The sequence below is a fragment of the Sminthopsis crassicaudata genome, chromosome 2, assembly GCF_048593235.1.
Source record: "Sminthopsis crassicaudata isolate SCR6 chromosome 2, ASM4859323v1, whole genome shotgun sequence".
NCBI lineage: Eukaryota > Metazoa > Chordata > Mammalia > Dasyuromorphia > Dasyuridae > Sminthopsis > Sminthopsis crassicaudata.
Window position 1 is genome coordinate 97,489,039 of NC_133618.1, and position 18,683 is coordinate 97,507,721.

Below are 18,683 nucleotides of genomic sequence, written 5' to 3' on the forward strand. Positions count from 1 at the left end.
TTTGATCCTACTACAACCCCAGGATACAGCTGCTATTATAGTCCCAATTTTACAAGTAAGAAAACTGAGGCAGAAAGAAGTTAAGTGACTTTTCCAGAGTTAGGAGATAAGATTTGAACTCAGGCCTTGCTGACTCCAGCTGGATGCTCTGGGCCAACTAACTTCCTTTCAAGAAAATTAGGGGGCAAAAGTGTGGGTATATGTGTATTGGAGTAGGGTGCTTAAAATGTTATTTTAAAATGCTCTTGTAAGATTAATAGAATTTTTTGGCCTTTTTCTATTAGTGCCAGATTCTTTCCTTCACCCAGATTATACATTAATTGAAGCTGAAAGTGCTTCTGAAGAAATATAAACAGAAAGCTATTACACAAAATCTTTGAGATTTTAAAAATGCATTTGTTATGAATGTAGAAGATTCAGTTTTATGCCAATTGAATTTTAATAAACTTCATTCATTTCCATGAGCAAGCTAATTAGCATAACAATTTAAAAAGTTAAGAAAGAACTCTTAATATTTGTGAATCATTTTGGACCATTTTATAGGAGCCTTCTAAAGAATCTTGTGAAAATATGATTCGTTTAGAAGGCAGAAAAGATAATATTTCATAATTAATTTTGTTTCTCATTGGATTTAACATGAGCTGACACACTATTGGAAAGTTTGCCTAAGGTTAAAATATAATTATTAGTAAAGTGGACAAATAAGACACAATGCCCTGAGAATCAAATGATATGCATAAAATCTGCAGTTCATCTCATTTTCCACATATTTTTATGGATTTCTTAGACATAGAACTGAAAACTTTAAACATAATTTAGTGAAATTTTTGAATTTTTTAAAATGAATCAGAATTTCATGAAGGTGATTTGAATTTCCAAAGGTCCTCACAGTTACTAAGTATTAGAGCTACTATTTGAATTCAGGACATCTGTCTTCATTCTTTGCACAATATCTCATGGTTTGTTCATAGAACTTGGTAAGATTAATGAATAAAATAGGAGTGTTTGCTCTTTATTAAGAGGTTCGGTGTTTTTTTTTTTTTTTTTTTTTTTTTTTTTTTTTTAATATCTCATTTCATTCACATAGCCTAAAATACTGACTACCCCATATAAATCACCAAGTAATGCACAGAGATAAATATGGCTGGAGGGAAGCCACTAATAAAGATATCAGTTACACATTTATGCCAATGTTTAAATTAACACTGGCTAGTTAAAAGGCGAAGTGATTATAATGGGATCAAACAAAATTCCCACATTGCTGTGGACCTTTTTAAATTTAGAGAATGTTTCTTTTAATTCTAAAAAATTAACTTTCAATAGTACTTTACAGAGAATCATAATTTTACTAGTATATGTAAAAAAAGTAGAAAAGATATGAGCGGAAAAGTTTCAAAATGGTTGTGAAATGACACTATTCACTATTCCTTTAATAGGAAAATTGTCTTGTTTAACTTGATAATGGTTAAGAGAAACACATTTTACATTTGTAAAAATATTCGTATGCATGGTTTAAATGAAAAAAAAATGCCTAAATTCATCTTGATGGATTTATTTAATACAGTTTCTATTTCTGAAGCCAAAAATCAGGTGAAACTCTGAATTTCTGTAGATAATCAAGCCCAAATTGAATTCTTAATATAAATTTTTAAGTACATAATAAAAAGAATTAAGATTGCTGAATGCAGATAGCTTAAACAAGGAAACTTTTTTTTTCTTTCCCTGAGGCAATTGGGATTAAGTGAGTTGCCCAGGATCACACAGCTAGGAAGTGTTAAGTATCTGAGACCACATTTGAACTCAGGTTCTTCTGACTTCAGGACTGGTCCTCTATCCACTTTACCACCTAGCTGCCCCTATTTTGTATATTTTTCTATATTTTCTATAAAACATTTGCCCATAGATCATTGGGAAGAGACATAAATAATAAATAATTTAAATAAAAACAAATAAGAGAAAAGAATATAATTAATCCCAAGACTTCTAGCTTGGGACACTGAAGCTATTAACAGTTATATAACAGAACTATTTGGTGTGAAGACCATGTGTTTAAGAATATTATGAGTGGAATACATGATTTAGACATAAATGGTGATGGTCTAAATATATTAGGAGAGCATAGAAAAATTTATGTGACAGATCTATGGAAAAGGGAAAATTTATGACCAAACAAGAGCTAGAAAAGATTACAGGAAGCAAAATGAATAATTTTAAGTATATGAAATTTTTAAAAGTGTTTGTTTGAATAAAACCAATGCAGCCAAATTTAGAAGGAAATCAGAAAACTGGGGAAACAATTTATAGAAAGTTTCTCTAATAAGGGTCTTATTTCTCAAATATTTAGGGAACTTCATCAAATTTATAAAAAACAAGAACCATTATTTGATCAATGGTTAAAAAAATATTAGCAGGCATTGCTTTTGGAAGAAGACATTAAAGTTATCTAAAGCCACAAGAACAAAATGCTCTACATTACTATTGATTAGAGAAATGCAAATTGAAACAACTCTGAGGTACCATTCATATTTATTAGACTGGCTAACATGACAGAAAAGAAAAATAATAAATGCTTGAGGGGATGTGAAAAAAATTAGAATATTAACGAACTGTTGCTGAAGTTATGAACTGGTTCAATTTTTCTGGAGAAAAATTTAGAATTATCCCCAAAGAGATGTAAACCTGTTCATAACCTTTTACCTAGTAATACCATTAATTCTGTATCCCAAAGATATTTTTAAAAAACCAAAAAAACAAAAGAAGCTATATTTACAAAATTATTTATAGCAGCTCTATAAATGAGGGCATGTGTGGCAAATGATTGTTATTGAATACTATTGAGCTATAAGAAATGATGAGCAATATGATTAAAAGTAAAACCTTATAAACTGATAAAAAGTGAAGTGGACAGGATGAGGAGAAAAATGTAGATTATAACAGTAGTATTTTAACTGTGATGATGATCAACAGTGAAATATTTAGCTACTTATATCCAAAGCTAATTCTAAAGGACTCAGGATGAAAAATGTTGTAGAGAGAAATAAGTGCAGCTTGAAATTTTTTTCACTTTATCTTCCTTGTTTTTTTGCAACCTGGCTAATGGGGAAATATGCTTTGTATGGTTTCATATGTATAACTCATATCAAATTGCTGGTCTTCTCAATAGGTGGTGGTAAAGCTTGAGGGAGGTATAAAATTTGGAACTCAAATTTCTTTTAAATAGAATGTCAAAAATGAAGTAATAATGAATGAAAAAAGACAATATTATGAGTGTTTTATTTGTTCCTTTAAAAAGTTAATCATTATTGAATGTCATAGTATGGTAAAGGGGAGAAAACATCCTTAAAATCACTCACAGTGAATTTTAAGGGGAATCAGATAATGAATGTGAAAGCTCCCCATAGCATACTTAGTCTGAGGTAAATAGGCATTATGGGAAATATTAATTTTATTTTGTATTCACTTAGTATTCTTGTCTAAGCAAGTAAAAGTGATTCATAGATGTTGGCTTATTTGTCCCTGCAACATTTATGCAGGGAAGCAGCAGAAACAGAGAGGTTAAATAACTTCCCTAAAGACTCTTAACTGTCAGTGACAGAAATAGATCTTTTCTCACTTGAATTCTAATCTAATATCTTGTTGAAGAAATAGTGTTGTCTTCCCATGAAAATCAAAACAATTTAAGTGATATAACTTCAGCAACTAAGCTTGAACACACATTCTTTGAGAATTCTCTCAATAAATACTGATTGTCCATAAAATAATTTGTTTGCTTTTATTTGAATTTATGAATTATCTTATTCAATAATGTTTTTAAGATTCAAACTCCCATACACAAGATATTTGTGTATGTATATGAATATATATATATATATGTTTTCACTAATATAAATATATTCATTAATTTATTGTGCTTATGTTTCATGTGAATAACTGTCATATACAAATATGTATGCTACATGTATATTTTTATTCATAATGAACATATTTTTTGTATATATCTGTTGTCTCCATAATTAAAATATATTCATAATTAATTTATTTATTACTGGAAATTTTTCATTCTTGGCACTTATACCCTCAGTACCTAGAACTTAATAGGAGCTAAATACTCATTAATTGATTGATAATTGAATTATCTTGACAAAATGGCTTGCAGGAAAAGGACAAAATAATAAATGGTGCAAACCTCTGCTTGATTTGCATATATTTAAAAGGTACACATAGGTCTAGTTTTCAGTTCTTAAGAATACATGCCAGAGAAAAAATTGGTTTTATTTAAAAGATATATATTAGTCTCTTACTTGGCTTGCTTTTGTTATTTTTTTTAATTTATACTTACTGAGAAGCATTAGAATGTATAATTGTTCTCTCCTGAGTATATTCTACTACTACATAGCTCACTCTGTGATCTTCAGTCAATTGATAATATCAGTGCCCTCATTATTCCATAGACATTATAAGGAGAAAACAAGATAATAGGTATGAAAATGCTTTGCAGAATTAAAAGTTCAAGGTGCCAACCTAGACCAGTGTTATCCATCACCACTGCTGGAAACTTTAATCTTTTCTGCTGAGGAAAAGGATGGGTGCAGTAGGGATGTATTAGCACATTACACTATTTTCCTTAGATAAGACAGCTGCCTTTTGTTAAGAGGCTCCTAGGAAGAACAAAATGACAAAACATTATATTTAGTTTCTAATAGTACCTTAGACGTATAAAGAGGCACCCAAAAAAGAAAAAAAATATGATGGCTATTTCATTAGGTTAATACCAGCTAGTCCTAGGCAAAAATCTCAAGCATACTGACTTTTTTTTTTTTTTTTTTTGGCAACACTAATCCTCTGTTTATCTGGTGCCTTTTATTAATTCTTGATTTCCATACTCACTATAAGCCCCTATCTCACTAAAAATACCCCATTTCTGAATGATCCCATTAAAATTAATATTCTTGCAGGATACTTTAGCTATCAATAGCAAATAAGCTGATTAAATTAAATTATATCAGTGTGAAAATGGCAGATATCTGGCTCTATCAATTATGTCAGAGGTATATTGTTTTAAAAATATAAAACTATAAATGTGATTTAACTTATGGTAGAATTTCAATGAGGATTAGGCAGTGTAATTTATGCTCCTGAAATCCTATCTTATCTATCACTCATCCAGTATCATATATCTATGTATTCATTATATATCTATCCATCCATCTATCTTCCCCTACACATTCATGTATATCTGTATGTGCATCCAGTTAAGATTCTGAGCATTCAAATTAATCCTGAGATTCAAAAGCAAAGTAATTTAATATGATGATCCTTGCTCTGAGATTAATAATCTACCATGATTATAAGGGATTTAATAAGGCAAGAGGAATGTAACAGCTATGAAACAAATACTCAAGGTAAAAAGAGTAGCTGTTTTATTAATTTCCAAGAAATTTTTAAAATCCTCATAGTCATCCTCTCTTATTTTGAAGAATACCACTTAATTGGCATGAAATGGAAGTCCTAAGAATCTTGAATAGTAAACTTATTTTAAAATTAATGATAGCTAAGGAAACAAACATTTGGTATTCCTACAAAGTTTTCCTCAAACAACTAGATGCTTTTCTTGGCCCCAGAAACATTTCTTACTTAGATTTAATATTTAGTGAGTATCAATAGCTGCCCATTAGGGACCCAAATGGCCAATTCCAATTGGGCAACATAACTCTTTCCTCCCTTTGTCCTTCCCTTCCCTCCCACTTTTTCTCCCACCCTCTCTTTTTTGTCCTTCCTTCCTTCCTTCCTTCCTTCCTTCCTTCCTTCCTTCCTTCCTTCCTTCCTTCCTTCCTTCCTTCCTTCCTTCCTTCCTTCCTTCCTTCCTTCCCTTTCCTATCTCCCTCCCTGTCTTCCTTCCTACTTCCTCTCTCCCTTCTTTCCTACCTACCTTTTTTCTTTCTTCCTTCCTTTCCTCCTCTCTTCCTTCTCTCTCACCTTTTTCTCCCTCTAGCCATTTAGAATAATATCTTTACCTGGCAGTTCTCTGCCCAAAGGAATCTAAATTTTGATTGCTGAAAACTTGCAAGATATTTTGTGATTTATGGGCTAGATTTCTTTTTAACAACTATGCCTTAAACTCAAATCATTTTGACTCTCATTGATTAACCATAAAAGGTCCTAGTCCAAGCCTCACTTGATCATTTTTTGGGTTTTGATAGTTAAGAGTGAGTATAAATTACAATTGTTTGTTTTGGCCAGAACCCCCAAAGTTCTTCCCCTTTCAGAGTGATTTTTTTTTTGATTAGGAAAAAGAGGTCACTCTTTGCCTTATTGCTTATCTAGCCTCAATCATTAATGACCATTGTCTGGGACAAATTGAGACTGGGAAGATCATCTCTATTTGTCCAGATCTAAATCTTTCCATTGTACTCAGGCAGTTCCAGAGGAGAGAATGTGGTTGGTGACTCTGCACAAGTCTCCTTCACTTAAACCCAATCCACTCGCAAGTCATGATATCATCTTCTTGATGCCAAGTTCCTCTTTGAGAATGAAGGACAGACAATAACATATTTTGCTTTCTGAGATAATAACCTAGATATCCACCCCATTGCATCTATTTCCACTCATGTGAATCATTTCTCAACTTTTTTATTCAGGTTAATTTCATTAATGCTCTCTTTAAAGTTACAACAATCTCTTAATTACAAACTCAGATAACTTCTTTTCAGTCTTCATGTTTATTATCTGTCTGAATGAAGCATTAAATATTGTTAGTCATTATTTCTTAGCTGACATTCTATCTTTTTTTTTTCCGGTGGGAATTTTCACAAGTGGGATGTCTTCTGATTGTCTTCCTACTTTATAACTCTTTTCATTCTCCTTTATTAGCTCATCTTCTATGTCTTGCCCTTTTGAATTTTACTTCAAAGTTTCGTCCTTGTCCTTTTTCTTTTTATTTATGCATGGGTTTAACTCATCTCTCTATATGGTGCCTCCTAGACTTACATGTCTAATTCATCTATCTTCTGAGCTCCAGGTTCCATATTACCTATTGCCTACTGAAAAAAAAAATCTAATTGATCCAATAGACAGAATGGAAAATGCCATCCACTTCCAGAGAGAAAACTAAGGAGATTGAATATGAATTGAAGCATAGTACTTTCACTTTTTTTGTTTACTTTTTCTTTTTCATGTTTTCCCCCCTTTTCTTCTTTTGTCCACTTTTTTCTCACACAACATGACAAATACGGAAATATATTTAAAAGAATTCACATATTTAACCTTTATCCGATTGCTTGATAGCTCAAGGAGGGGGGAGAAAAGAGAGTGAGGAAGAAAAGTTTGGAACACATAGTCTTACAAAAGTCAATGTTATAAACAAGCTTTACATTTATTTGGAAAAGTAAAATTATAATTTTTTTTATAACAGAAAGGTTTAATTGGATATTATACAGATTAAAATCAGTGCATAGTATAACAGAACTCATTTTCTTCGTCTCACTCGCCTCTACATTTCCTTCTTAAGTTCCCTATTTCTCTTAAGGACATCATTATTCTTCCAGTCATTCATATTTATTACTTCATTTTACTGTCTCCCTTACCTCTTTCATATTATATTATTCTATGAGAGATAAATTCTAACTCCAAAATCTTTGCCATCTCTATTCTCTTGTCTTAATTTGTATAGCCACCACTCTAGTTCAGGCCCTTATCATCTCTCACATAGATTTGCAATAGCTCATTATGTTGTCTCAAATTTCTGCCTTCTCCAATCTATCTACGTCACAGTTATTAGATATTCCTAAACTACAGAATTGCTTATGTCACTCTCTTTCTCAGGATGATCCAGTGTACCTCACTTATCTCTGGAATAAAATATAGCTCATTTGTTTGGCATTTGAAGACTTCATCAGTTTTACTTCAATACCATCTTTCAAGATTTATTATACAGTGGCCTGCTTTAATAAATTGTATTCCAATCAAACTTTGCCCTCCATGTTAATGCCTTCCCTTTGAGACTTATGTTTCTCCTTTATATGTCTTCTATGTACATAGTACCTTTCATGTTTTCTCACACATTACAATGTAAGCTTCTTGAGATCAGGAACAATTTTTATCTTTCTCCATATCCCTGGAATTTAGCAAAAATGCCTGAATCATAATGAACACTAAATGAATCTTTGTTGAATGACTAACTTATGGAATGAAACATTGCTTAGTTTTTTCTCCTTTCTTTTTTTCATGACATTATATCACTCATGTCTGTTATATTAAATTGGATTTGAGGGAGGAACTTCATTCCTATCAAGGTTTCTTTACCATAACACATCCTTTTGTAGAGTTTCATCAAATATAATTAATAGTTTCATTAAATATACTTTTTAAAGGTAATTGGGGTTGCCCAGAATCACATACTTAGTAAATTTTTTTTTTTACTTTTTGCTGAGGCAATTGGGGTTAAGTGACTTGCCTGGGGATCATACAGGTAGGAAGTGTTAAGTGTCTGAGACCAGAATTGAACTCAGATCCTCCTGACTTCAGGGCTGGTATTCTATCCACTGCCCTGATAGCTTCCCCATACCTAATGATTATTAAGTGTTTAAAGCTGGAGTTGAACTCAAGTCCTCTTGACTCCAGAACTAGAGCCCTATACATTGTAGCATCCAACTGCCCCTAAATACAGTTTTTTAAAAAGTTAGGAACTTAGGATAGAGCTCTGGTGCTTGCAATTCAATCCTTTCCCCTCCATTCCACGGTAAAAACCTAACCCCAAACAAACATTCTAACAATCCATAGCATAGATCAGTGTAGAAAAATCAATCTATATCTAAAATCATTGATAGGAATGCAACTAAAGTCCTTATGTCAACAGTATGATAAAATCTCATCATTATATATATAAAAAATTAAATTATGTTATATAGATCTTCTAAGAGTTCTAGAATCTATGGTCACATCCTGATTGGTATATGTGTCATTTTTTCATTCAATGAGTCATTGCCCATTAATGAAACATTCATTATATGAACTTAATATAAAGTTATTTAAATAAAATATGAATTAACTTGGCCATTTCATGTTGACTGCTTTGATCCATATCCTGCTCCTGAATTAACAGTTTAACATAAACACTTTCTCAAGAAGTGGACACACAATTCATGGAATGGAGAAAGCTATATATGGTGACATGCTTGTAATTGTTGCTACTGGGGAGACTGAAACTGAGGCTGATGGAAAACTTGACTTTGGACCATGTGAGCTGCAATAATGAGTAAAGTGGAATAGGTATTAACACTAACTCTAGAAATATTAAGTCAGGTAAGCCTCTAGAAGAGGTTGGCTACTTTGATGGCTAAAATAGGGTATACTATCTCAGTTCAGAAGAGAAGCAAAACTCTTCAGCCAATAAGTCATGTGATAAGGCTAATAAGTGGTTATTACACTTCCTGCCAGATGAGGTAAGGAAATCCATTCTCAAAATCAAAAATTTTAGATACCTATGACAATAAGTTGGTAACTTTAGAGAAAAAAATCCTCATTTGTCCGGAATCCCTGAATAAACACAATAAAATATTTTAAACACTTAATTGTCTTAATTCTTTCACTCTATCTTCAACCTGATCAAAATGTTGAGAAGTGTGGGGAAGAAAATTAAACTTTTTCCCATTGAAAACACAACAAAAACACTTCAACATTTATACTAATACAGGTGAGTCTTACTGGAGCACTCTGTGACCATGGCAGCTACTTTTCTTTACTTAGCTCAAAAGTGAGCTCTAACTATTCCAGAAGACAAAATTTTCATTGTGATTGTTTTGCTGAGACATATTTGGCATAGCTCTTTCATAACATATTGGAAAACTAGAGTAGAACTAGAAAAAAATAGCAAGCTGTCTTGTATTAGATTTACTTTTAGAAACAAAGTTGAAAATGAGTTTAAATCATCTGGATATTCAAAAACATTTCCTGAAAATATGAACAATTATTGATTTTCTTATCACTATTTAATATCCAGGAAGTCAAACACATTCATTTTGTAAAGTTATGGTTTTTCAGAAAGTATAATATTCATAGTCCCAAAAAGCACAACTTTTTGTGTGATTTTCAGAATTTCAAAATAAGATTAAATAGGGTAATTGCCCTTTTCTCCTTTTTCAAAAGCCCATGTAAAAAGACACACTTTTATCAGAGAAATAGTCCCTAAGCAATGGAATTTATCATCCCAGATTTTTCCAAGAATCAACCATAGTTCTCAGTCATGAAGTCTTAGGGTTAGGAGAGAGCTCAATCTGTTTGGGTATTATTTGACTAATTGCATTGTTGTAGAAGATAAATTTATACTTGGATAGATAGAAGTCAAATATTCTTAGGATCCTACCTGAAATTTTAAGGTGTGAGATAGAATGAACCCATTTCATTTTTATGTGAATCGTAAAAGACACTAAATGATTACAGAGTAAGAAATCTCTTCACTCATTCACAGAAATTTCCTTCTGTCATACACTGTAAGAAGATCTATATGTAAAGTTTAGTTATACTAAAGAGGCAGCTAGATGGTATAGTGGAGAGGTACTGACTCTGCAGTCAGGAGTATCTGAGTTTATATTAAATTTCAGATATTTACTAGTCATATGATCCTAGGCAAATCATTTAATATCAATTACCTAAAAAAACTGTGGCATAAAGCTGCTTATAAGTTTTTGGTCATACAAAAACTGTTCCCATATTCACATAGCATCAATTGGACTAAAGACAATATCTTTTCTTTGAAAAAAGATATTAATAACATGCATTTTAAAGGATATCTATTGCCAAACTTCTTCCAGGCCACATTTACATTAAATTATAGTAAATGTAAAATAACCTGCAAAGTATAACCCAAAGAAAAGTCATATAAGGTCATTAAAAAACAAAACAACAAAAAAAAAACCATTGTTACCATAATTGGTAATATTGGGAGAAAAATGGAATTCACCTTTCCCTTAGACATAGAAGGTCCTTTTTCCATTATTTTGGGTTGGGATCAACCACATCTACATGATAAAGTCATCTGTGAGATAGTTACAACTTACCAAAAATGTTTTTCCCAAATGAGAATTCCACTGCATTTCAAATTATAAAACAATAAAAGCAAAACAAATGAAAATAGAGCTCAGGTTGCAAAGGATGAATATAAAACTTTTAAATTACCAGCATTTATTTCATCTAAGGAATCTTTGATTTCTTTCAGGATTGATATAAATCTGTCTCATATAATTACTAATTAGAAGACAAATGACCAGAAAAAAGTTTGGAAATATTCAAAAAATTTTCAACAGGTGAAATCAGTTTTTATTACATAATTTGCCAAATATTCTCTAGCAATAGTTATCTTCTTCTGAGTGTTATGAAATATCATTCAGTCTATCAGTTTAAAAAGCATGAGATTCATGAGATTTTAATAAAATGTTTTTAATGTTACTTCTAATTTTGAGGTAAAATCAATTAGCATTATTTTAATTAAGGCTTTTTTTGGACTTAGGCGTTAATTGTCTTTCAAGTAGTGGCACATAGAATTATCCTTATAGTGTTTTGGTTTATCAAAAGGAGATAAATTTACCTGTGTTATTTGAAAATTAAAGCTTAAAATAAGTAGCATTGCTATTTTTAATTGAAAATCTGGGAATGATTGAAGATGATAACCTGGGAAAGTGTTTGTATTAGTGCCATTACCTCTGCCATTGAACTTAGAATTAATAACTAGTTAAATTTTACTTTGCCACTAGCTCATTTCATTCCCTTTTGTAATCATTGCATAATTAGAGTAAAGCCCCTAAAGTTTGCTTGTGGGTGATGATTCAGGATCAGATATCTCTACTGAAAGGAAGTTATGTTTATATAAAGATGATCAACTTCTAGGCATAAGCCTCCCTGTGATAATGAGTAATATCCATTCTCAAACAAGATAATCTAAGGCAATTGCATCAACTATCTATTTTTTAATTATAAGGTCTGGTGTTCCTATCATACATGGAATATGATGTTTATAATACTGGAAGCTGCATTACTTTCACACAGAAGTCTACTACTTCATCCTTACACCATACAAGGTATAGTTAATACTGCTTTCCAAAGAGTTGAACTAATAATCACTAAGAATTCAAAAGAAAGGCATTATGGCAGAGTGGATAGTAAGCCATTTTTCAGAATTAAGATGTGTAGGATCATATATATTATATATTGAGATCAAGAATATCCTAAAGTCCATTTCATCAACAGTCTCTAATTTTAAAGATAAAGAAAATGTACAGAGAAAAAACAAGTAACTGCCAAAGTTATAATGAATAGTAAATAAAAAAGGAAGAATTAGAAACTAGGTCTACTGACTCCAGAATCACTTCTATTTCCATTGCAATGTCCTCCAAATATTAATTCTGAAATTTTTTGTTTTGTATTTATGCAGCTAAGTAAAAATATGTGTTTTTTTTTCCCTTGAGAAGGAATCACTTATTCCATTCATTATAAAACAACCTCAAATAATGTAAAGTACCTTGCTCTTAAAGTATTTGTAAGTATTTCAGTTAGGCATTTTGAGCTATCACAATCCTTTAAACAATCACTAAATGGCAAGTCCAATTTGCCCTTTACTCTGGGGGGGAAAAAAGCATCTACTCAAATTCCAATGAAATGCTCATTTACTTGATCAATGATGCCAATAATGCTAACAAAGACACTGTGTGGCTTCTCTATATCCTAAAAGAACTAATAGTTTAGTGATAAAAATGAATTAGAATTTTTATTAGTGCTGAATATAATTGAACAAGATAGAAGATATGACAAAGAAGTAAAAAGAAAAAAAAAACTCAGGTAACATCATGGTTGTAGTCAGAATTAAAACATATTTAACAAAAAGATGCTATGATAAAATGAACATTACAATACAAGAATTCATGTCATGATCAAAATATCCTTTTTGATGTTGAACATATTTATTGTACAATTATTTAAGTGGATATTTCACTTACTCTTAGCTCTATGGTAGTAGTTTGTAGCATACATTAAAACAAGCTATATATCAAAATATGGAATAAAAGAAATTGTTTGCTCACACATCAACATGCATATTTCAATAGTCTATTAGATCAGTATATAATTATTTTGAGAAGTATCAAGTATCCAGAAGTATTATGATCTTAAATAAGGAGATATAATTTCAGAATGCATCTATAGAAAAGGCAAGGAAGAATAACTGTATCAAAAATGAATTAATTATACATTCAGATACAATATAAAATAGAGTAAATGCTAGAGAGGCAAGGAACATACATCACAATTTTGCTAAGTGAAAGGTCAACATGTGATTGAGATGCAAGATTGAAGAAGCTAGAAATTACAACTTAGTAACACAATGAACAATGAGAAATGTATAAAAATTTTCTGTCAGTGAAGGCAAGAATGGAAAATATATATATATATATATATATATATATATATATATATATATATATATATATATATATATATATATATATATATATATATATATATATATATATACACAGTTAATCTTTCTCAAAATTATTATCCATACCAAAGTGGTTTGGGGAGAATTATAAAGCATATTAGTTATAATTATGTCATTTTAAAAAAAAAACTTTAAAAATATATGACACCTTGGGAAATTGTGAATTAATGGGCTAGAATAATCTCAAACTATCATTTCAGTTATTCAACTATTCCTGGAATGATTTTATTGTTATAGAAATTTTCTAAAGTATATTAAGTGTTAGTCAATTAGCTAGTATGTTTCATATAACTAACTTTTTTCATTAATTCTATTGGAAATTTAAAATAATGTTTTAAATAATTCTTTAAGAAATATGAACCATTTAACATGTTTAGCATTACAACTGTTTTCATATTCTTCTAGCAATATGTTTCTTTAAAGTTATCAAACTCAAATAGTCATTTGAAAGGCTCAAGAAAAAAATACTTTATAAAAGTGGAAAACGACCTCAAACATACAAGGGAAAACAAGTGTAAATATGTGATGAACTCAGATTCTGAAATAAGGCATTTACCTTCTATGCTAATTTAAATTAAGGGTATTTGTAAATAGAACTTAATTTGTGAAGGAGGCCAAAATATTATTATAAATACATAGAACATGTCAATATTAAATTTAGAATACCTTTATAAACTCATTGGCTGAAACCGCAATTAATTTGATGTTTCTTTGAATGGTTATACTGACAGAAAAAGCAATAGAAAGATCTAATATGACTATTTACCATTTGGACAATATGATACATTAGAAAAATTCCAAAAAGGACTTAAATACATTAAAAGATCATTGATAATATTTTCTTCATTCATTGCTACGCATTTATAAAGGCACATTAGGGTTGTATTGATAGGATGCCTCAGCCAGACACTAAGGAAAATTATAATAGTATTGGGAAAGGAATCTGAGAGAGTGATCACCAAGGATGAAGAGGGAAATATTCAATTCAACATTTTCTCTATTTGGTGAGTTTTCATGCTTTGAGAACCATAGTCAGGCAATGTAGCACAATGGAATTGGCACCAACTGGAACAGAGAAGAGCTGAGATTAGTTGCTTATTCTAAAAGTTAATAGCTTTCTCCTGTCCAGTAAAATCACTAAACCTCCCAGTTATCAATTTTCTGATTTATAAAATGAGACAGTTGGACATTATAATAACTTCCAGGTACAGATTTTTACAGTTTAATTCCATTCCCCAGCCCTTTCCTCTTATAGCTCTCATAATTAATTTAGTAGCATGGTTAGTTCTGGAATTCTGATTTAGGAGATCAGAGTAAAGGAAATATGGGAAGAGGGAGATCAAGATCTAGTAATATAAGCTTCTACACTAAAATAACAAAATAATGGCTGCTTGCTGCCTTATTACTCATTGTAGCAAAGGCCAGGTATAAAAAATTGTTCTCAAAATTACATATTACATATTAATCAAACAATCTATCAAATCGTCTTTAAAAATTAATTACAGGATCAAGCAATTATTTGAGAAAAAAACAAGTTAAAACAGATAATATAAGGATATATTGTAAGATATTGTAAGATGGTAGAATAGTAGATGGATAGAAATAGTTAGAGAAAAATGATTGATAGAGAGATAGGATAGCTAACCTAAGAGTGAACCAATGACTTTAGTACCTTGGTTAGCAATATTCTCATTATCCACGGACCTATAAATATCACTGATCAATGTGTTGCCTTTAGAAACAAATAAAATATCACTGATATCATATACAAACTGTGGAGGTAAAAAATGGCTCTAGGTTCACATTTCTCTTCTGTTGTTCCACGTGATGTTATAACCCAGTGATAGTCATCTCCAAACATCCTGAAAAGGATGTCATATTCCTACTTACAAGTAGCCCAAATAAAATCCAGAGGCTTTACCCCGAAGCTTTGGAAACATAGTAACCAGTTGAAAACACTGGGCCAGAAGTGAAGATGCTTACAGTTGATTCATTGTGTTTCTGCCAGCATCTAACAGGGCTGGTCATGATAATCATAAATTTTAGTAGGAGATATATAATCCTGAAATAAAAATCTTCACCCCTGAAACCATCAAAGATTAAGAAAAAAATAGGATGACGATGTTGATGATGGAAATGAGAATGATGATTAAGATGATACAAAAATATTGTTTTCTTGCTTTATTTTGATTTTTAGAATGACTACTGACTGTCTCTAGACTAAAATCAACAGTAACCTCCTTAAATACTCAAATATTCACTTGATGGTCCATGCTGCTAGCTAGTTTTGCTAATGGTACAGGGAAAATAGAAAGAAAAACAGAAGAGAAATACAGAGATAATCTAAGGTTTTCACTATTACTATGTATCAACTGATTCTCATAGTTACAGTGTCAAGCACTACTATTTTCACTTCACTCATACTTAATAACAGACCCAAAACATACCTACAATGCAAAGCAGAGGGAATCTTCAAAGAGGAACATCAATTTATATGACTTACCCCTCCTTAGAATTCTCATAGTTCTTTTTATATTTTGCAAGGAATTCATCATATATATTCTTATAATACAGGGGATTGTCCACATGCCTTTCTAGTTGACTAAAAGTAGCATGAAGGAAAAAATGATGCCCTATTCATCCTTTTATTTCCTCATGGGAAAACCAGAGCATTTCTCAAAGAAGAAGCACTAAAATAATTGTACTGAATTTAGAAATGGATGAATGTTGGGATTATGGTGCAGTGTTTTATTTTAATAAACATGAGATTGTTTGATAAAAAATTCATAACCTCATCTCACATAATATAATTTATTTCACAATTCATACCAACTCCAAAAGGACTCTTCTCAAAGTAAGAAGCATGAAAAGAGTCTGGTATTCTCTCATCCATTATATCCATTTTTGTCTTCCAGTATATCATTCATTCTACTAAAGGAATTTCTTATGCTAGATGTAGTGAAAATGACTATTTTGATGATTGTCATGGCCACATAAATAAAATCAATAAAATACACAACTGAAATGATAAAAACAGAACACAAATGATCATATAATTAAAAGGTAAAATGCTACAGATGCCAAATTTCCATTAGATTGCCCATTAAGTTAATAGATCAACTGTTTTATAAAATGATTTTTAAAAATAAAATTCTTTTAAACTTCTTAATTTTCTTCCAAGATTTATGTGTATATATCTACATGTCTATGTATGTACATATATATGTGTATGTGTGTATATATAAACACACACATATATACATATATATGTAAAATTTTAAGTATGCAAACATAGAGACAAAGATGCACAGATCTATAAATGCACATATGCAACATAATTTATGAGCATATATTCCTTGGGGAAAATCACACAACCAAATAATATAAATACAATATAAAATGAAATTTATCTTAGTGTTTAAATACACATACCATTCAAGTACTTTGCCAGGGAATATTTCAAAAACCATTCACTTCAAAGCAGTATGATGTGATTCACACATAAAACATAGTTTTCTAGAAAGCATTGTACATGAAAAATAGAACCTCTAAAACAAGTGACATCTCCTGGTCAAAGGCTGCACCATTAGTCGAGCATGACAAATAAATTAAGGTAATTATGTTGACTTTCAACAGTTTTGCCCAAATTAAATTATACTAGATTAGAGTTGACCAAAACACAAACTATAAAAATGCAGGCAGGGTCTCCTTTTATTGGTATGTAGCACTTAATACAATATTATTCTGTCAATTTGAATTTTCACATTTCAGCCCTTAATGTCAGGTATTATATATATATATATATATATATATATATATATATATATATATATATATATATATTGCAGTTTTCAGGTCTGATTTCAAGAAGCATGCTTCATTTTGAGGTGGCATATATATAATGATTACCAACTGGGTGTTTTCATAAGATTTACAGTGTTAAGATTAAAAAAAATCAAAACATATTTCCTTTAAGAAAAACAATTTTAAAAGATTGAATACTAAGGTCATAATCATTGAGGCAGTTTCTACATCGTTATTTAAAAAAAATCCAAAACTAAAAACCTCTTTAAGACATTTGTTTAGTTGCAAATAATCTAACAGTGCTACATCCCACATGTTCTATTTCTTAATGTAAATATATAAATAATCACTACATTTACTAAATGAAATATAAAATCACATGCTTTAAAAAAATAAAAATATTCAGCAGTTTTATGCCAACGCTCTCCAAAAGTACACATAAAGACTTACCAAAGGATGCAGTGAAGTATACCTGGGTGATTTGTGCTTATACCAACAATAAATACAAAAGAAAAACCATACTTTTTTTGGCTGTCTGATCCTCCTCCTCCTCCTGCTTCTCCTCTGTTTCTTACACTGACTGTTCTTTGAAATAAATATGAAACTAATATGAATGGGGGAAACCTCATAGACAAAAAAGGGTGGGACTGTAGCAGAGACCTCTTAAAGTCAGTGCTATACATGCTTTCACTTACATCCAGATGCAGAATGACTTGGACAGATGTTCTCCCCAGCTGTATTCTTTGAACATGACATGCTTATGTTGGCTACACTGAATATTTGAGTTTTTATAAACAGATAACAGAAAACTCATACCTGAAATTGTGGCTGAACCTTGTACATGTGTTTTATGTCAGCTTCAGATAATATTACCACCTTATTTGTACCTTTTAAAAAATAAAACCAAACTAAACAATAACAACAAAACCCCACTAAAACTCAGAATAGATGTGAAATATTTTGATAGATGTTTGTTCCTTACCTTATATTCATGAAATAATAAAGCACAAATATACCTACCTCACAGGGCATATTACCAGTGTTAAAAGGACTATATACATTTGCATTGATTACACATATTCTAAATTATACAGATGGCAATAAAAAGAAAGAAAATAATGTAATACCTTTACTTTTACCTATGGATTTGATGAAATGGTTCCATGAAGAAAGGATTTCCAGACAAAGAGAATATAGAGGAGAGAAACAACAATAAGAATTATGTAAATGCACTAATATCTGAAAATTAAAAGAGACAAGAAAGTATAAATAAGTGTTTGAAGACAATGGAGATGCACACAGTGTCACAGGGAAAATTTTGTTCATTTCCTTTAGACATGTACATGCAGAGAAACTTGAGTGTCCCCATGCTTGCTTTAAAAGGATGACACAG

The 18,683-nt window shown here is 30.8% G+C and overlaps 1 protein-coding gene across 20 annotated transcripts in view; it reads right to left on the minus strand.

Moving 5' to 3' along the window:
* The window catches only part of LOC141554693 (neurexin-1-like), a 980,690-nt gene that overhangs the window by 812,098 nt on the left and 149,909 nt on the right, over nt 1–18,683 (minus strand). For 11 of the 20 annotated variants that reach the window (XM_074286898.1, XM_074286888.1, XM_074286892.1 and 8 more), the window contains exon 5: nt 18,418–18,429. The exons of the other annotated variants lie outside the window; for them this stretch is intronic. In XM_074286898.1, the coding sequence (XP_074142999.1) occupies nt 18,418–18,429 (12 nt within the window). The remainder of the gene's footprint in view (nt 1–18,417; nt 18,430–18,683) is intronic. 20 annotated transcript variants of the gene reach the window in all.